Source organism: Indicator indicator, chromosome 8, assembly GCF_027791375.1.
Source record: "Indicator indicator isolate 239-I01 chromosome 8, UM_Iind_1.1, whole genome shotgun sequence".
Taxonomy (NCBI): Eukaryota; Metazoa; Chordata; class Aves; order Piciformes; family Indicatoridae; genus Indicator; species Indicator indicator.
In genome coordinates, this window is record NC_072017.1 from 24,923,747 (window position 1) to 24,945,344 (window position 21,598).

At 40.1% G+C, this 21,598-nt stretch overlaps 1 protein-coding gene across 1 annotated transcript in view; it reads left to right on the plus strand.

Annotated features, from left to right (window-relative positions):
* The window catches only part of TNKS (tankyrase), a 120,847-nt gene that overhangs the window by 8,644 nt on the left and 90,605 nt on the right, over positions 1-21,598 (plus strand). The window contains exons 2-3 of the mRNA XM_054382953.1: positions 2,301-2,525; positions 19,575-19,670. Coding sequence (XP_054238928.1) covers positions 2,301-2,525; positions 19,575-19,670 — 321 coding nt within the window. The remainder of the gene's footprint in view (positions 1-2,300; positions 2,526-19,574; positions 19,671-21,598) is intronic.

Below are 21,598 nucleotides of genomic sequence, written 5' to 3' on the forward strand. Positions count from 1 at the left end.
GGTTACAGGCTCCTCCCTGCAGCTGGTATAGCTCAGAAGCTTGTGAAGCAGCTGCTGAACTGCTGTTTAGCCCTATGTATTAGAGAAAACCCACTTTGGTATCTGCTCAGGGTGCTAACTTGGGATTTGTAGTGGTCCAGCATCTGTGCTGCAAGCAGCTGAGGACTCTGTAGCATGGGGATGGGGAAATCCTTACAGCTATCCAAAAGCAACCAGACTGTACTTGTCAGCTGGAGCCCTTGAGCTATGTGGCCATTCAAGACTGAGATGTGACCTGCTACAATCCCTACTAGATATGAGCATCTGCATATGTATCTGTGATGTCTTCCACGGACTGTTCTTCCACCCTATTACTTGTATTTCAGGGAAGAATACTTCCTTGGGCAGAAGTAAAGATACTGTTAAGCTGTCATAGAAATTCTCAAACCTCAGCAAGCCTCTGTAAAGGGGCTTTTTGTTTTGCCCCTGTTTGCTTAACTCTGTATCATTAGTCAGCTTGTAGAAGACTTGCCCTTCATGAGCGTGTTGAAGGACTCTGTGCTTCACTGAGTAAATTCCTGCAGAATGGTAGTCTGTAGCTTGGCTGTTGAGTTACAACATTAGCCATAATTGAATAAGCTGGTGTGGAGGCTAGATATGGCTGAGAGATCTCACCTTATGGACTGTGAGGGGAAAAGGTTAAATCTATGCCGCAAGTCTGTGTGGCTGTAACTAGTTCACTGCTCTGGCAAAAAGAAGGCTTAGTTCCTTGGAATGAAGGTCCTATCCAGGGATTGAAACTTGGAGGTATAAAAGGTTCCAGTTTACGAAGTCTTCATGCATGAGTTGTTGTGTGTCACAGAGGGTGCTGACTTCAGAGAACAATTTCTCTCACTGTTTCGGCAGTGTTTTCTTGCGACAGAGTTATGTGGTTACCTGGGGAAGTAGTGACAGCTCCTTTGTTGCTGTGCTTGAGCTTTGTATTTGCCTTCTAGAAGGGACAGAATGTCTTTAATTATGGTTTTGATCCATAATCTGTGGCTCAATACAATCTGTCAGTCAGCACCTCTGTGATGGAATTTCACTTGCTGCAGCATTTAGTTCAGGTGTTTCATACACATAGTTCGTATCGGTGGGATACTTCTTACTTAAGCTGACTGGTATACATGATTACCAGAAGACACAATAACTCTTAAAATGACAGTCCTTTAAAAATCACCAGTGATGCTGCTTTTAGCCCTGAGGTTTAGAAGAAATGCAATCTGATCTTTGAGATGCAGCCTAGTATGAAAATGAACCTTGTTCAAACTGTCCCTCCAGTTACTTTGTTACTGTCTTTTAAGGCAGTGGTTTCCAAAGTAGAGCATGCAGTTGGGATACAGGAAGAAAATATATTTTATACCATTAATAAATAAAAATTTTAAAGCAGTTTCTATTTTATCTTAATCTGGGCTTTTAAAAATTTCTAGTTCTGTATATGTTTAAGTGCAATTGTGCATATGTATCTAAGTATACATATATTGGGGGTGCATGCTCAGTTTTTACTGATAGGGGTGTGCATTTGGGGCAATGAGAAGCATGTTCAGACTGTTCAGGTTCATTGTGGACAGCAAACTAAAGGTGTCAGGGCCTGGCATGTTGATACAGGGTTTTGAAGCATATTAGTTTAATGATGCTAGCTTTTATGGTAATGCTTTCCCTGGCTATAGCAGCATCTGCATTCCTAGGCTGAGATCTTCCTGAGGCATTATTGAGGTCTCAGTTCTACTTACGTATAACTTCTTAGTCTGTCAGTTTGTCAGTTGAAGGCAGTTGGACTCTTTCTAAAAGAGCAAGAATGTTGTTTGGGTTGAGGAAAGGTGGTTCTCTTTGAGTCCTTCAGTATTAAAATGAGAACCCTCTCCATGATGAAGACCTTTATCATGAGACAATATGTAAGGTGCTTGCTTTAGGTATGTACAGATTATACTAAATGTTTAAAAGCCACAATAAGCTTTTTTTTTTTTTTTTTCAAAAAACAGTGGCAAGCCTATTGTACAACTAATTCATGTGATGGAGTATCAGCAAGTCTGAATAATTGTAATACAGCACTGCTCTCTTCTTTCGTGAGTGTAAGTGAACCATCCAGTGGTTGTTTCATCAGAGTTTATCATATCTAACATAGAACGCTTATTTTCGTCACTTTATGGTGAAGTGAATGAAGAAGTAGAAGAGAGGCACAAAGTAATTTCATTTGATACACTGGACTAAGAGTGAATCATTTTAAATATTAAATCGTGTTGGTTTACCAAACAAATTAACTGAAATATGTTCTCTTCCAGGTTTTGGAAGGAAGGATGTTGTAGAGCACTTGCTACAGACAGGAGCTAACGTTCATGCTCGTGACGATGGGGGTCTGATACCCCTTCACAACGCCTGCTCCTTCGGTCATGCAGAAGTGGTTAGTTTGTTACTGTGTCAAGGGGCAGACCCAAATGCAAGAGACAATTGGAACTACACTCCTTTGCATGAAGCAGCTATCAAGGGGAAGATAGATGTGTGTATTGGTAAGTGTCTGTCACGTCTTTTATCGAGACTTTACCAGATAAGTTTTGTGCAGTTGTATAATTGTTAATATGTTTGCTCTTGTAAGCTAACTTCTTTTAAACTAGCAGGTAGGTTTAGTGATAATTATTTAAGACTAATTTTTCATGGTGTATAATATGAGCTTTCCTGAATTTGCATCTGAAAAACTAACTGGGAGAGGTTGGGGTAAAGTCTTCTCATTTGTTAACTTACAGTATTTAAAATCTGAATATGGAAGTTTGGTTTTGGCTGCTTTCAAGAAAACTAGCTTTATTAGATAAAGTCTTTGCCTCTGGGGCTGCTCCATGTGTCATTTTAGTTAGGAAGATGGTTAACCTTTCTGTGCAGTATCGGGAAATATCTCATTAGTCCTTTTGAAGCTTTCCAATAGTAGTTACAGGACAGCATTGTTTACAGTGGCTATATATCTTCTGTGCCTGTGCTGTAGCCTAGAGCCAAAGCAATTTCAAATAAAATTGAACACTTCAATCATTTTAAATGTGTCTAGAACATATAAAGAGCTTTTCAGTTAGGATGTCTTTAACTTATATGGTTTTTCTCAGTGCATTTAGTATTACTTTTTTTTTCTAAATGGGAACTTCTGTGGTTTGTTTTGTTTTGGTTTGGTTTTTTTATACTCAAATCAGTTCTTTGAACTTTTATCAATTCTGGTTCTTCCCACATCGAACTTGGATAAAATGTTCTTCTCAACATTGTGCTTTTTATCAAACATGGAAAGGAAAGCTTTTAGGCACCACAGTTTAGATCATAAATATAAGATTTATTCTATGTGTCATCCAGATAGCAAGATGCAATTTTCAAAAATCCAGATATATTTGTTTAAGGACTTAAAATTACAGAATCACAGAATGTTAGGGGTTTGGAAGGTTCCTATAGAGATCATCAAGTCCAACCCCCTGCCAAAGCAGTATCACCTAGGGTGGGCTGCACAGGAATGCATCCAGGTGGGTTTGGAAAGTCTCCAGAAGAGACTCCACAATTTCTCTGGGCAGCCTGTTCCAGCACTCCATCACCCTCACCGTGAAGAAGTGTTTCCTTGTGTTGAGGTGGCACATCCTGTGTTGTAGCTTGTATCCATTGTTCCTTGTCCTATCACTGGGCAGCACTGAAAAGATACTGACACCTTCATCTTGACATACACCCCTCAGATATTTATAGATGTTGATAAAGATGAGGATCCCCTCTCAGCCTTCTCAAGACTAAACAGCCCCAGGTCTCTCAGTCCCTTTTCAGAGGAGAGATGTTCAAGTCCCGCAATGATCCTTGTAGCTCTCTGTTGGACTCTTTCCATCAGATCTCTGTCTCTCTTGAACTGGGGAGCCCAAAACTGGAGACAGTATTCCAGATACGGTCTCACCAGGGGAGCCTAGAGGAAGAACCTCCCTAGACATGCTGGACACGCATTTCTTAATGCATCCCAGGATGCCATTTGCCTTCTTGTCCACAAGGGCACGTTGCTGTCCACTAGGACTCCGAGGTCTTTCTCTTGGAGCTGCTTCCAGGCAGGAAAATTTTGTCAGATAAATCTGGAACTAGCTTTATTGTGATACTTGTATCATTACTTAAAATCACCAAATATGGAGGGAAAGAAAATTGGAGGAAATGCCAAAATACAGCTGTTCAGTCCAGTTCTTCATTTTACAAGGCATGTGATGGACTTCATTTCATCTGTGTCTGAGGCAAAACATATGAAGAATATTCTACAGAAGTTACTGATCATACTTGATTATGTAGCAGATATAGTAGGGCTCAGTAACAGTCTACTGTGGAAATGGCAAATGGAAAGGTAATCTTGATTCCAGTCAGGAACTAGAGTTTTGCATGTGACTTAATGAAAGCAACTACATACTGCAGTTTGACTTTGGGAACTGCTGACTTGAAAGCACAAATTAAATGGGAGAAGGTTGACGGTAAGAGGCTGGGAAGAAAAGTGACTTGTAAAGGAGGATTGAGTTTGTTTGCTTTAGAAAATATTTGCTTTTGTTAGTCTTCCAAAAATATCTTAGAAAGCAGGAGAGGATGCAGCAGCACACTTTTGTGTTCATAGGTGATAGAATGAAAGACTGTTGTGAGAAGATTTCACCATAGATAGTGTTGCTTTGGGTGGTTTGTCTACAGACTCTGTGGTACTCCTTGAAGGAGATTGAGCAGGTCAGATCAAGGTGGTAGATTATGTAGTTATGCTTTGATGTACAATGCTAGCAATAATTTCAGATTATTTAGATCTAATTTCCATAATCAAAGACATAATGAAACTTTAAGAGGTAAACTGTAATTCAGCAAGAAGTTTTGGGCTTGGTTATCAGAGGTACAGAATCAAATTTATGGCTTTTATTACACGGAATTTTCTTCTGTTCCATACACAGATTGATCTGTGTGTCTAAATGTTAGACGTTGGATTAAGGGGGTGATCTGTATCTAGATAATCTATATATAAAATATACAGCATGTGGTACTGATCAAATCCCAAAACTCTTCTGCCATCTGCTGCAGTTGTAGGGTTGTGTGGAGGCACTGATCAAGACTGCAGGACTACGTGTATTTCTCCTTACAAAGCTACTTGCAGACAGTCTGGGAATTTTTTTAGAATTTATTTTATTTTAAACAAGCGAGCATGATGCTGTTTGCTCAGTTTAGTTATGGATATCCAGCAGTGCTTCAGTCAGATACTTGTTCTGTCAGCTCAGTAGTTACTACTGAAGGCAGGATCACCAGACACTGAATTTAATATGTACCATAGTACAATACTCCTTTGGTTCTTGTAGTTGATTCTATAAAATTGTTAGGACATTGAGTATAGTCAAAGAAGCCTGTTCTTTACTGTTTGAAGTGAGTTTATTTGCAATTTGTATCTCGTGGGCAGGCATGTTTTGCTGTCTTTGGCAAGTTCCTGTTTCTTTTGAATGGTTTTATATATCATCTTTATATTAAGGTCTCCAGATTTTATTTTAACAAGTCTTTTGAAGGAAGATATTATGCATAGGGAACAGTGATTGCTCAGGGCATGAATTCTGACTAGGAATACTTGAATAGCTTTGTGGAATATATTGTGTTGCACTGCTGTTTACACCTTAAGTGTAGACTGCTACAGCAGATGTGATGGACAAAAAAAAAAATCATATTCTTAGAGTGTTCTTTTTTAAACAAGCAAGGCATGCCTTTTAAAAAGCATTAATTGAAGAACAATCTCTGAAAATCTGGCATAACCTAGAATTTATTGCAGAACTTAGTTATCTGTCTGAAAAGTGAGACTGTGTGGGAATTGGTCATGTAGCTGCATTTTTGGCTACCTATTCTTGGCATCTTCTTCCAAATGATGAAATGGGAGAGAATTTTCCAATTTATCTTCTTCCCTTTTTCTGTGCCACCTCAGTCTGCAGCTTTTCTTTATCATATCTGGTATAGAACGCTTATTTTGGTCACTTTACAGGTCAGAAAAGGACAAATTGATAACTGAACAGAGTGCAGAGGTGCAGCACACTCAGGAATAGTGGTATTTCTGAGAAAACTGAGGGCATAGAAGGCCAGCAAAAGCTAGGTAGTGATTGCAATACAGTGATAGAGTTCTCTTGTGTCTAGCTTCAGCCTTGGACCAGAGTGTGCATGTTTGTGCTAAAAGTACTCAGCTGTACAATTGAGTTTAGACTAATAGGTGCAAACCTTGCCACTGGGAAGCTTATGTGGAAATAAGTGTACAAGAACTGGTGAAATTCCACATTCTAGGCATAAACTTAGTCTGGAAAACTGCAAGACAACAAATGACTGATAGAATTTCTTGTTCTGTTTTACTGATTTCATAGTGCAATCATAGGACAGTGCAGGAATTAAAAGGGTAAGAATGAAAGTGTGCTGAGTTTGGGAAGAATATGCACTTTGACTCTTTCAGATGGCAGTTGCTTTTGTGTGCTGGGTCTAGAAGTATACGTGATCATGGAGGGTGGCAGGCAGTACTGGGTTTGCTGACAATCTATTACAATTCTGCAGTGAATAAATACATTATTTAGTTACTATGTAATTGAATCCATTTGAAAGCATTGTTGACTATATATAATCATTTTTTGGACTAAATATATTGAAACAATGAAGCCAATTGTTAGTGTTGTCTAGTATTTATGGTTTCTACGATTGCCTTATCTGTCAGGAAGATGCATTTTCAGTGTCTGTGGACTGCTTCTAGAAATAATGAAAAGTGTTAATAGGGACTTGAGTGTTTGGAGGAATGCTGTGACATCAGGGTAGTGACTGTTCTGCAGGTTAAGCTGAGGAGAAATATCTATTTCTTCATATGAAAGCCTTTACTGCGGTGAGACCAAACATTCATATAGCTCACTTTGCTCCAACAATAGCATGTAGCAATGTTCAGAGACTGTGAATGGCTTAAGTGTATCCTTTCACATGACCATCAGCAATTTAAGAACTTGATAAAGTAGAGCCTGCATCTGGGCTGTGTTGCATAGCCATTGATATACAAAATTCTTAAAAGAGAGATCTAATCACTTATTAAATGCTGTTGTACTTCTGGCTATGTTCTGTGGCAAGAGAATTTTAGAATTTAATAATCTTGCAGTGTCATGAATTGAGTTGAACCTGCTGCTGTTATTCGTACCATGCTGCAATCATGCCAGCTTCAAAAATGAAAGCACTAACTGGAGCGAAGTGTGAGAGGGCTTGAAGTTTAGATTGCAACATGGGAGGCTTCCTGTTCCAGTTGCTGCTTCGGGGTTCGAGGTTCTTGGGGATTGGCTCTTCCCTGCAGGCATGGCAGCAGAATGGATGGGAGTCAGGTAGCTGCTGTTTTTGGGTTTCTATTTTATGACTTTTTTTTTTTTTTTTTAATTTTCCCGTGTTTCACTCTGCTTCTTCTGCAAATAGGCTAAGCTAAGGTAATCATGCATTGTATTGTTAGATTAATTAGATTATTAGCTAAGGTAATTGTACATTGTGATTATGATATCTCATGTCTTATCTCTTTATCTCAACCCTGAGTTTTGTGTGTTACTTTTTCCCCTCACTTTGTGTTGGGGGAGCAGGGAATTTAGTCCTTGTACTAAACCATTACAGTTCCTTTTCTTTAAAATGTTGTTCTTGATGACTTCCATTGGAAGCCATTCAGGACTTCAGCGAGAAATAGTGAATGGTAATTTCTATTTGCACTCTGCATATCCTTCATCATTTTACAGACCTCCTATCTTTTCTTACATCAAATGTCTGTTTTCCAAGCTAAAAAGCTTATACCTTCCATCATGTTGGAATCTTCTGGTATTTCTGTCTTTTTTATTTATTTAGGAGCGAGAGGTTGGTAGGGGGGATGTAGATACCAAAGCTGAGTGTAGTAACTTTATAGGGTAACTTTATTGGATCCCATCTTTTTCAATATCTTCATTGATGATCTGGATGAGGGGATTGAGTCCATAATCAGTAAATTTGCAGATGACACCAAGCTGGGGGCAGGTGTCAATCTGTTAGAGGGTAGGAGGGCTCTGCAGAGGGACCTTGACAAGCTGCACAGATGGGCAGAGTCCAGTGGCATGAGATTTAATGCATCTAACTGCTGGGTTCTACACATTGGCCACAACAACCCCATGCAGCGCTACAGGCTGGGGACAGAGTGGCTGGAGAGCAGCCAGGCAGAAAGGGACCTGGGGGTACTGGCTGGCAGTAGGCTGGACATGAGCCAGCAGTGTGCCCAAGTGGCCAAGAAGGCCAATGGCATCCTGGCCTGCCTCAGGAATAGTGTGGCCAGCAGGAGCAGGGAAGTCATTGTGCCCCTGTGCTCAGCACTGGTTAGGCCACACCTTGAGTACTGTGTCCAGTTCTGGGCCCCTCAGCTCAAGAAAGATGTTGAGTTGCTCGAATGTGTCCTAGCAAAGGGCAACAAAGCTCCTCCTGTGAGGAGCAGCTGAGGGAGCTGGGGTTGTTTAGCCTGGAGGAGGCTGGGGGGAGACCTTATTGCTGTCTATAACTACCTGAAGGGAGGTTGTAGTCAGGTGGGGATTGGTCTCTTCTCCCAGGCAACCAGTAACAGAACAAGAGGACACAGTCTTAAGCTGTGTAAGGGGAGGTTTAGGCTTGATCTTTATAAAAAAGGTATTCACAGAAAGAGAGATTCCTCATTGGAATGGGCTGCCCCGGAAGGTGGTGCGGTTGATGTCCCTGGAAGTGTTTAAGAAAAGCCTGGATGAAGCACTTAGTGGCGTGGCCTTGTTAATTAATTAGGGTTAGGTGATTGGTTGGACTTGGTGATCTTGGAGGTCTCTTCCAACCTGGTTGATTCTGTGAATATGCAAAACATTACTGGAAAATTTGCTGTAGGGCATTAATGGGAAGTAAGGTCTTCAAAAGTACTGGCGTTAACTGCTAGTGAATTGAGAGGGGAAGAGGAAGTTGCATATTATCCAGAGCAGAGTAATGGAGCAGATACTACTCTTGAAGACGCTGAAACTGCCTTCAGATGTCTAATACCTACTTACAGTGGTTTTCTAAATATCCTGAAGAAATACTTAATCTTATGGGACCATGCTTCCGATGACTGTGGCAGTATCTACTTTTAGATTCTCTGAGGAACCATGTGGCCTTAATGCCTTTCAGATGTGGTTTAAAAACAGTCTCTAGATATGTGTAGTTGTTGAGGCATAAATGAGTGGGGCCTGGATGGTTTCTTAATCTAATGGAAAACATTGATTAAAGTATCCCTGTAGGTTATAAAAGTCTTGCTTGTAAAAATGTTCAGGCAATTAAAGATCTGTGAATAATGTAAGGTTTTAGTGAATTGATTATTCCACAAGGTAAAGTAAATGTATGAAATGAACTATGGATGGTTTAAAGCCTCCTGAAAATGCTGAGTGCTTGCCTCTTGTCATGTATAGTCTTCACTTCAGTCTTTCATGGCGAACATAGACTCCCATAATCCAGTAATTTGTTGTTGTTTGGTGTGGGTTTTTTTGTTTGTTTGTTTGTGGGGTTTTTGGTTGGTTGGTTTTGTTTTGGTTTTGTTTGATTGGTTGGGTTTGGGTGTTGGTTTTTTCGTTTTGGTTTGGTTTGGTTTTTGCATAGGAAAGCAACACACCTTTTGGACAAAACTATTCCTCTCCAGGAAGGGCTGAAGTGGCTGAAGTGAATCCTGCTGTTTATGTTGCTGGGTGTAGTCTTCCATGTTGTGCTGTCTTGTCCCAAGTAATTCCTTGGTTAGACATCATGCGCTTGATCTGGATATGGTATTGGATACAGAATGTGTTTGACAAAGGTGCCAAGTGGAACTGGCTTCAACAACTTGATTTTGTTTTCTTGATTGGGGTGATGCAAGGATAGTGCAGCACTTAATCGTGACCCAGGAGAGGAACCCACTCAGACTGATCTAATACGCACTCTTCTCTAGAATGAGACTCAAGGTAGTGATGATATCTTACATGACAGATTGTGAGATTTTAGCAGTGTGGAATATTTGCTTGTCAAGGACCTATTGCCAAATAGGGTAAGACTTGATCTGTTCCATATCAACAGGGTATGATGGTGAGCAGTTCTGGAACTGGAGAATAAGTGGATGTATCTCTGTCCTTTATGAAAGGAAAACAATGTAACTATTTCACTTGCTCTAAGATAGGGGCTAGCGAAACTCTCCAAGACTAATACATGTAGTACAGCTACCAAGTCAGTTGTTAGTAGGGTTTTATATCTGCTTGAATTTAATATATTCCGACCTTCCTGCTGTACGCTCCAGAAAGACGGTTTTTGAGAATACTCATGTCTTCTGACTAATCTGTAGGTTTTGTACAATTCCATGGACTGATCAGCTTAGTATTCCTAATTTTCATGTGTTTTTTAAACACTTGGTAACTAATATTAGCTGTGGACTAATAAGTTCACAAAGTTGGCACAAGGTCCAAATTTTATGCAAAAGTTATTTGGCATCTTGGGTCTTCTTAAGAGTTTCAGCTCTTAATTGCATCAAAATGTTACTGTGTGTGTGCTGTAGGGGGTGTGATTAATATAGCATCCCCAAGTCACGTACAGTTGACAGCTAGTAGGCACTGAAGTTCACCTCTGGAAAATCTGTGCTCTTGGACTGTGACAGTTTTGTTTACTGGTTTGATTTTTCTCTTCTTTTTTTCTTTCCTTTCTGGTGCTCACCTCACTGAATGTTGGTTTAAGAGCTGCTGCTGGGGTTTAAATCACTTCGGTGCACATTTATCCTGATGCTAAGAAGAGAAAATGTTTTAATTATGCATGCATTTTTACTGTTTCAGGAAAATGATAGATCCAGAACAAGTTCTAAGAAACTTGTGAGGCTTCTCAGTGTTACATCTTGAGTGTTAGGTTTTAGTGTACAGGCAAATAGTGCATTCAGATAGCCACATAGATAATTCACATTCACACGCAGTCTATCATCTGACTTCCACAAGCTGGTTCTGGGTTTTTTTTTTTTTTGCAGTCTTCACCTGGCAGAAGCAGCTAACATAAACAGAAGAAGATTGGAACTGGTCTTTGGTTTCTCTTAACTCTCCTAAATTCCTTTCCCTTTTAGGATGCTACTTGTTGACCTGATTTGCTTCTGTGGCTGCATTTGTTTTTCAAAGACACTGAAATCAGGGCTCTTAATCTGTCAAGTGGGATATCAGGATCACAGCTGACATTTATTTGAACAAAACTTGAACTAAAATGATGAATTAGTTCAGAGAAAGGTGACATTGGGACCAAGCAATGAAGACTTGTCCTTAAAGCAGTTCTCAGTTGGGGATATAGATGGAAAAACATAAATTTCTTAGAGCTGTTCAATAAATAGTATACAAAACCAGATGCTTAGAAACTAAGTAGCTGCAAAATTGTTGCTTGCAAGGAAAGGAACATGATTTAGTTGGGTGAGGCCTCAACGTGTACCATCTACAAATGAGCTAAATGTTTGGGGTGTTTTTTTAAGCGTTTGATTTAAAGAGTCTTCTGTGCAACTTTACACACTAACAACATACATGTTCTGGATGACTACTCATTCTTACTTGATTTTTATCCTCTGCGTGAAATGGGCACAAACATAAAAGATTCCTTCTGAACATCAGGAAATACTTTTTATTGTCAGGGTAATCAGTTACTAGCACAGGATGCTGAGAGAGGCTGTGGGGTCTCCTTCCTTGGAGTTGTAGAAAAGCCACCAAGACTGAATCCTGGGAAACTGGCCATAGGTGGCCCAGCTTCAGCAGGGAAGTTGTTCCTGGTGATTTACAGAGGTCCCTTCAACCTCAACCATTCTTTGATTCAGTGAAAAGGGAGTGTATGTGTATGGCTGCAAATAAATGGGATTAAATAAATACTTAGTGTGCTATCTTCTACTGCTTGTTAGCTCAAAGAAAGGTGTTTTTTGTTTGGGTTTTGTTTTGGTTTTTTGTGGGGTGTTGTTTTTTTTTTTTTGTGGTTGTTGTTTTTTTTGTGGTGTGACTTAAGCTTCTGGAGTTCTTGCATTTATTTGGATTCACTGTGGAAACCCCAAATCTTTCTGTACACTATGCAGCTTTTGGCGTGGATTGTGTGCTTGGGGTGTGTTTCCTGGAATGATGGAGCAATCTCTTGCATGATGAAAAAACCTCCCAACAAACAAAAAACCTACAGTAACACTAAGGTTTTGAGGTTGCTACCTAGAAGACTGCATTCTGCGTAACTGGTATATCAGTTTGTTTTCTCATTGTTACCCGAAATGGAAAATTCTATCCAGAAATGGGAAAAGGAATATTTACTTCAAGTCCAGGCAAAAACAAGGCTTTGAATTATTGCCCATGTACACTGAGCAATCATCCGACTCTGACTCTCTCTCTGAGGATAGTAGGATATTATCACTGTGCTGTGCTGCCTACAGATTCCGGAACTTTCTTCTTGTTCTGTCTCCCTATGTGTATTTAACCATTGGTAAGCAGAACTGGCATACCAGGGAGCAATTTTTTAGTGCTTCCAACATACAGAAAACTAATCGTAGTTAAGATAGACGTACTTGTGGAGAAACTGTTGTGAGCAGTCACTGAGGCAGGAGGGAACCTTTTAGAAAGGTATATTCTTGCCCTGTCAGAGAGCTCTGACAGTTGCAATGATGCTTGTGGTTTTGGTTGCCTGGTTCAGATCCTTTTCCCCCTACCTTACTTTGATTACCTAAATCTGATCTCTAGAACATGTAGTGCAAACTCACTTGTAGGATACATTGCAGTGTGTTAGGAAGTGAGGTTTATGATATGTGCATAGAGACCAGGAGTTAGGCTGTCTTGCTGAGAGGTTGAAGCTTAAGTGACAGAAGTCTAAAGTACTCTGCTGGGATAAGCAATGAAAAGGCTAAGACAAAAGAGTCTTTTTGAAAAACCAGAGTTTGCATGAAAATAGGATAAAGTCCTTCTAGACTGATGCTTTGTAACATTCTTTCTGTCTAGAGCTGCTGCCTTCTCTCAAAACAAAAGTTGATATTGTGAGATCTTGTGTATGATGCTGCTTTGGTGTTTTCTTATTGCTGCCCTGAGGCCTGATTTTGTGAATTGTTCACCTAAGCTGAAGTGAAGTCTGATGTCTAAGCTTTGTTTCCATTTTGTGTTTTACTGGGCCTCAGTTCAATTGGTAGTTGCATCCTGGTACAGTGTTTTCAGCATGTGGGTGCATAAGAACCTGCCTTGATGTTGAAAGTGAGATGTCCTCTGTCCCTGATGGTCCAAATGGTCATTTCAACCATAAAGCAAGAAGACCTTCTGCTAGGAGCCATATTCTAGGTTGTCTGCATGTAGAGTCTCTTAGTATATATCAGTGCCCTAAGAAGTTGCTATTATGGTTAATCTAATTGCAAGGTAATAGAAACTTGTAGGCAGGTGCTATGATTTTATCTAGATTGTCTTATTTGCCCAAAGCGGCATGCCTCTACTAGAGATAGTTTTATTTTATTTAGAAACAACCAGGTAAGACCAAGTGTACATATAAATTTTAAAACTGTGTCTTCAGGAGCTGGCCTGCAGGATTGCTATCATAGAATGGTTTAGGCTGGAAGGGACTTTTAAAGGTCATGTAGTCCAACTCCCCTTGCCATGGACAGGGAGGGATAGCATTCATTAGATGACTTTGCCCTGTACAACCTGACCCTGAACACTGCCAACCATGGGGCATCCACAGTTTCTTAGGGCAACCTGTTCCAGCCTTACAGAAGTTCGGGTAGATGATATCTTTAGCTTTTCCTTACTCCATTGTAGAAGGCTACCAGTTTTGCCCTTCAATTCTGATCGACTCCTTGTCTTCCATGTGTTTACCAGGAGGATCTATTCTGTGCTCTTACTGAGCACAGAAGTGAGGGTGACTGGTTGGTGGTTCCCAAAGTCCTCCTTTCCTTTTTCCAGTCACTAAAAATTTGCCAAACTGTTATGACTCTTCAAATATGACTGAAAATGGCTTGGCAACTAGATCATCTGATTCCTTCAGGACCCTGGAATACATCTCACTGGGTCCCATGGATTTGTGCATGTTCAGGTTCCTCAGGTGGTACTGCATCTGATCTTCATTTACAATGAGAGGTACTTTCTTCTGCAGTCCCTGCCTTGAGGTTCAGAGGCACAGAAGATGTGGGAAGGGAGATTACTACTGGAAAATGGGGCCAAAAAATTGATTACTTCATCCTTCTTTATGTCAGTTATCACTAGTTCTCAGGTCTACTTTGTCAAGGGGGTACTGTTTTCTTTAATCTTTCTAGCCAACCTTCCTATAGAAGGCCACCTTCTTATTTGCATCTTGTGCCAAATTCGGTGCGCGCTGTGCCTTAGTTTTCTTGATCTCATCTGTATACATCTGGACAGCATCCCTATGCTATTCCTCAGATAAAATGTCTCTGGTTCCACTGCCTGTGCATATCCTTCTTACTCTTTATTTCTAACCAGGAGCTCCTTAGTTAACCATGTTTGTCTCCTGCCTTCCTTGTCTCTTTTCTTGCACATGGAAATCAAGAGCTCTTGTGATCTAAGAAAAGAGGACTCCAGTTACGTGATCTTTCTGGCTTTGTTTTAGTGATAGTGATTGGATCGTAGCTTTCTAACTGCACCGTGGCTTCCAGCTCCTCCTGTTTGCTACCCATGCTGGATACATTGGTGTAGAGGCACTTCAGCCTGGTCATCAAGTGAATCACCTTTGTGAAAGAACACACTCTAATTCCTTTGAGGCATTTCACAGGTGTTTCCCTTTTCATTCTTAATGTATCAGGTGTCCCTAGCTTTTGTCAGATACTTTCTGCTGTTTTGGAACTCTTGTCTGCTACTGGTTTGCTACTTTCTCCTACTGTCAAAACTCTCTGTCTATGCTGTTGGAAAGTTGTTCTAATCCCCTTTACGTTTTTTGTTTGTTTGTTTCAGCATAATCTAGTGTTTCTTGTGTAAGCTTCTGTTCATCAACTTCATACTACTGTGGTTGGTGTATTTGTCTCTTGCTTTGTCAGGTCCCAACAAAGAACAAAAGCAACATGCTTGTTCATTTGGAATAAATCCCATTGTCTGGGGTAATGGGAAATTGAGATTCCCTGAACAAGGGAAGTAGGGAAGGCAAAATGATGGGAGTGCATGGAGCCAACATTGATCTCCCAGGACTTTGGCTGGTCATGTTAGTTGTACTCTTAACTACAACAAAGTGATCCTTTTCAACTCTTGTTGCTGGTCTGTGTTCCTGCACTGACTTTTCTTGAACCAAGCAGAGCACATCATGTTGTTACATGATGAACTGGATTGGGGAAGTGATCACATTTATAATCTGCCTTCTTGCTTGACCAGATGTTTGCAGCCACCCAAACTGGGGTAAGCAGCATAGTGCTGGGGATGGCAGTTCTGCCAACCTGGGCTAGGTGAAACTACAGCCTGTGATAATGCTGTTTTGTAGAGGCCTGCTTTACAAACCTTTGCAGTCCATAAATTGTAATTTTTTTTCTTTAATTATTATTTTTAATTGGAGGATGAGGAGGGTAAGAGAGAGGCTACATACTCTCCTGCTTTCTGCCTGGAAGTGTTACCTGTTCTTATCCTCCTGGGGCTACTCCTTATTCCCATGGAGCTTAGTGTTTGGACCCTCCCTCTTCAGTTTAAGCTAAACACTGATCCTTGTATTTTCCAACCTGTCTTAGCTGAGCTGGTAGTAGTGTTTGAGGCCATAGATTTCACCAGGTCAACTTGTGATGGAGGATAGTGCATATTATTATGAGTCAGAAGGAGGGCTTTTTCTTAAGCTATTCTTCTGTACCTTGATAGTTTGGGAGTAAGTAGATAAAGCTGTAGTAATACAGTTTGGAAAGGACTTTTAGAGATCACCTCCAGAAGATGAAGTTTAAAAGGGTGAAGAGTATTCATTTATTAAAAGAGTGAAGAATATTCATTTTTTTAAAGGGTGAAAAGAGTATTTACTAAAGCTAGTACTTTGTGCATCCAATTTGAAACCAAGTGTGAACTTTTCCATCAGCATTCCTGAAGCTTGTGGATGTTGGGCCTAGACAAACTATAACAGAAATATTCTGTCCACATACGAGATAAAGATTCAATGAAAAGATCTTCTTTAGACTGTACAATATAAATTGTAGAAAAGGCAAGAATAGCCAGGTAGTGATATTGCTAGATTAAGAGCCCTGCCTGCAGTATGGAGAAAAATATATATATATATATATATATATATATAATATATATACCCTGATGTCCCCATTATCCATAGGAAATAAGGCAACATATCAAAATATGCTAATTAACAAAGTTTCAGGAGAGAGTTTTTGTGCTCACCATCCTTAATGCTTGCCTGTTAACTGAAGTCTCTTGACAAAAACTGTTGCCAAACTTCGTTTTCAGGCTACTCGGAAACCATCCTCTAAAACTGGAGTGCAGCATTTGAAATCCAGAATAGGTGCAGTTGACTAGAATGGCTTGTTCTGTTGTGTTTCATTATAAAGGGAATGCTTTTCTCAAACAGGAGATCTACCTTGACATTTTTACACATCCTTGGTGCATTGGAAGGGAAATTTGGAGAGACACACTGTATCTAGATCTCAAATACCCTGTGGTTAGAAGAGAATTTGTGTTGGGCTAAAGTGTTATAGGGTTTGAACACGCATGAGAACATTCAATTAGAAGTTACCTGTGGTTTGCTGGGTATAAAAGTACAGCTGTGTTACGCTGACAGGCTAAACATCAAATACTGGATTTCTTTTGTTGATTTGTGTTGATGGCAACATTGCTCACCTGGATATTTTTATGTGATTGTGCACTAAAAATGGTGGAGAGAATAGAATCAAATAGTCAATAGAAGAAATGTAACAGTAAGATTGCTTTTATGAATTCAATTTGCTTGGTTTTATTCATCTGCATTCTAATACAGACTTTAGTTATATAATTGCTGTCTTCTACAAAGATACAACTATATTGATTTCACAGAGTAGGTCTGTCTCTAGGACTGAATAAGGGAGCTACCTGCAGGAGTGTACTCTCTGATCTTGGAGAGGCTGGAAGGGTTATGATGAGAGGGGATAGTGATTACAGAGACCAAAGGGATAAATTTCATGGTTACAGCAATTGAGTTCCAACAGGTTGTGGGGGTTTTTTTGTTTGTTTGTTTGTTTGTTTTTTTCCCCCTGAACCTAATTTGGCCACTTTAAGTGCATGTTCCATAGGCAGTTAGTAATTCCGGGTTCTGCAGGCAGCCAGCTTAAGCAGTGTTAGTAAATTCTTTTTTAATGTATTTCCCAGCATTTTTAAACTAAAACCACAGAATTTGTATCTTCTAAGTCATGCCAAAACCCTTCACGGTTCATTGGCATGACAGAACAGGTTGGATACTCTGTATAATCCTGCAGAAGTAGAAGGGAAGGAAAGGACAGAGTGGTAGGGTTTGGAAAGGACCTCTGAGGATCATTTAATCCAGCCTCCTCTGCTAGACCAGGACCATCTAGAGTAAATCACACAGGAACATGTCCAGGGCAGGAGGAGCTCTTGGTTAGTTTGCACGAGACTTGAAAATCTGTGCTTCTCTTGATGTTGGGCTCAGGCAGTTGTAGATCCCTTTGATCTCTACACCTGTTATCTCTCATTTTTCAAAGTCGCCTTTCTTGCACCCTAGCCTGCCTCTGCTTGGTTTCCCTTACTGTTTTAGGGTCCCACATTTGCCCTGATCCCTTTTGGGACAAATGGTTTCCTTCTCCTCTGGAATATTGATTCAGTAGCACACTCCAAAAGAATAGAGACAGGGCATACTGAGTGTGCCTCTTTATCTGTTCTGTACTGCCCACTGTGTTTAAAAAAAATCTGTGAAAAGTCCTGTTCACCACTTTCAGCCAGAGTGTGCCTAGCTGGCTTGTGAGGCTGGCTCAGAGTCAAACCTGTCTGTGAGTAAGATCTCTAAGGGGGTGGTAGCATGTGTGGCACAGATGGCATCTTCCTAAACATAGGTGCCAGATCTTAACAAGCTTCTGTGAGCACGTGTCAGCTGAATTATTCTTTTTTCCCCCCTATTTTGGTGACTTCATCTTGACATAAGAAAAACCCACAACCCATCACTAAACAAAACAACAACAACAAACAAACTGCTTTCAAAAAACTTTTGCACCTTCTTGGCAAAGAATAAAATAATTTGCTTCGTTGTAGCACCAAACGTATGCAAAAATTAAGCTTAGGGCAAGGATGTAGCATAGCATTTTGTGAGCTGAAATACATGAAATTTGGCAATGTTAAAAGCACTTAAAATAAGAATTGTGTAAGAAAAGTGTGAAAACAATACCACCAGTTAAAAATTTAATTTAGAGAAAACCTATTTATGAAAAGACTTTTAACTGGTGGAAGTGATATATGTCATACAATATTAGTAATTACTTTTGGTCTGGATTTTTTTTCCCTGGAGAATCCTCTCTATGAAGTGGGTTTGCACCTTTAATTATGATAACTGCAGTTATTTCGTTGTCTTGACTCCTTCAGTGCAAGAGACAATTACATGAGCAACCATGAATGTCTGCTGGTTTTTATGGTTTGTCTCCTTGACATTGGATGTTTGGTCCTCTGTACATTGTCTTCTTCACAATTGTGCAAAGTACAGGTTTTACCATTGCTCTGAATTTGTGATATGTTGTGCTTACTTTGCACAACATTTGGGGGCCCTGTTTGTCAGACCTAGTGTTTCTGTGTGCTTTGTTTCCCAGTTCTTCAGAAAATGCTGTGATCTTGAGAGGGGGTGGTCTGAATTGCATTTATGTTGTTTCTGATCAAATGTGGTTTCCTTTTTTTCGGTGAGCTGTTCTAGGCGATAATGTATCGGTGCCTTCCTAGCCATATGGTTGCATATTGCATTCTAAGTACGTTTGTGGTTTTGAATTTTTATGTGTTAATAGGCTTAGGAGGGGAAAGAAGTAGCAGTTAAAGTAATAGCCTCTCAATGCCAGACTGCAGGGTACCAGGTTACACATCTTACTCTATTTGTTAGACTTCTTGAAGGCAAGCTGGTATGCTGTGGTTAAGATTTTGTGTACAAGTGACAAGCCACTGAAAGGCTGGAATACTACTGATTTACCAGAGGTGGGGTGACTTGAGGTATTTGGCAGGAAAAGGAGCAGGAGTGGTAACAAGCAGCAGTGGAGGTAGTAAAGGCAGGAGCAGGTTCCTCAGCAGATTTCCCAGTGTGAGTCAGTGAATGCACAGCTTCCCAGCTAACTGTCAGGAGGGATACAAAACTGAGTAGTGCAAGAGATTCAGGGTTCATGTTTATCATGCAAAGTCATGTGATCTTACTATATCTTAACTTGCCAACTTAGCCTTACTCAGGAGAAGATCCTTTGCTGCAGTGTTTAGCCAAAAAGGGGAGAGGAAAAAAAAAAAAGGGGGGGGGGACGGGGGAGGGAATAAAAAGAAGAGATAGAGGTGGAGGCAGGGGGGAACCCATAAGGAAAAATAAAGAAAATCGTGCAATGTGTTTTTATGCCTACATCATGCCGAGGAGACACTTGACAGTAAACGATCTGTGTATACCTGAGGTAAGATACTGTTTCTGCTTTCCCTGCACAGTGCTGCTGCAGCACGGAGCTGATCCAAACATTCGGAACACCGATGGGAAATCTGCACTGGATCTAGCAGACCCTTCAGCAAAAGCTGTACTCACAGGTAAGATGCATACATCCTCTCATCAGTGTTACTTGTGGTTCATTTTTTGATTGTAAGTTCAGCATCATGAGAGCCTTCTGCCTTTTGGGGGTTTCTGTTGTGTAAGAGCATTTTAAAACTGTCTTTTACCAGTTTTCATATTTGATGCAACTGCTGTTAATCTGCTGTGCTGCTGTAGGTTCGCTTATTCTACATATGCTAATGCTGTAATTTTGTGGTTTAACATCATCCATCATTCACTGTATTTCTGTATTGTTCTATGTTTTGTGTTTTTCTTAATTGCTACTCAATATACGGATTGAATAAAAGCCCCTAACCATTGAAATAAAGTAGGAAAAAAAAAAGGAAGGAAACAAAATTCAGGTCAGTTGTTTTAAGACCTTCACTGATCAGCAAGCAAGGACGTTTGTATAACTGTAAAAGTACCTGTGATGAGAAAGACAACCTGCTCGTGATTGCAGAGATGAGTAGTTACATTATGTTTTGCTGCAGATTCACATGATACCTTTTCCTTCCTCTTCCTGCTTAGTGATTTATGGTAGAACTTTCTCACCAATTGATCCGCCCCCTGCCTTTTTAGGGGATGTTAGCTGCCAAACAATATATTTTATTAAAATACTCTACAGATACAACTTTGTTTTCCTGCTGCTTTGTTTTTGTCATAAACTAATTGTTGTAGCATATTGATAAGCATTAAAAGTATAATATAGTAGCCTGTCAAATCTGTATCAAGAAATACATAGCCCTCTTTGCTGCTTTTGACATCTAGGAAATAATGTTTAGAGCAAAGTCATCTTGGATTTAAAAATATATGCAGTTAGATTTATGGAAAGCGAATGAGCAGCTGAGCTTCATTTGAAGCCATAGCTATTTTTCTTCTTTTGCATTTTTTCCCTCTATTCTCTCTCCTTTTATTGACAGAGTAATTTATAGGTTATGAACTGTGCACCACTCATTCTTTCTTCAGATTATCTTCAAAACATACCAACTCCCTTGGCTTTGTCAGGAACAGTTCCTCATCTTTTTTCTAATGTGCTGGCTGCTATGCATAATTATCTACAGCTCTGCAGTGATCTGTGAGTGCCTTTGGAACAGTGCACTTTAAATACATATGATTTAGTTTAATTACTTAGTGTCAAATTTGAACACGTTCCTACAGTGTTAACACTAATGTTAGTTGTGCTAAGCAGGTTAATCTAACTTTTTGTTGTTAATAGGTCTGTTTGTACAGACACCATGGATAGAAAGGGTACCAGGGAGTCAAGGTAACCTCAAAGGTGTTAATGGACATTCAGCCTTTAGTTGTGGAGAACTTGGAATACGTACAGTTCAGTGGTTCCAGGCTTGGAGCTGCTCTTCAGGCTGTGCTCAAAAATTAACTTCAGAGGATAGAAGACTTAGGGGAAGGTCTGTGATGCTGACTTCACATCTGCCCCACTGAGTTCTGCGAGCACTAAAACACCACGTTGTTCTTTAAGCAATCGAGAGGACAATGTGTAATAGCAAACCAGTGGAGATTAATTGGAAGCACCCCTCTGAGAATGTCCCTGGCCTCACCTCTAATGCCTCACAGATTAGCATCCAAGCTTCTGAAACCAGTGGATGCTACCAGCTTGTGTGTATAAACACCATACACAGAGCCACTTCTGCTGCTGTTTAGGTGTTTTATTGATCATAAAGAGAGGTAATTTTTGTATGTGCTTATTCTTCCTAGCAAGAAAATCAGCTTTGGTTTTATCAGCTTTGTCCTCAAGGTGGCTCTTGGCTATGCTGGGCTCTCTCTATGCTGTGCACCTGAGCTCCATGCTGTGCAAACAGGGTTTGAATCAGGCTGTAGCTGCTGTGATGCACAATAACTGAAAAAGCTGATACTGGATGCCATTTAAATAGAAGCTTTCTATGAAGAACTTTTTTTTTTTTTTTTTTTT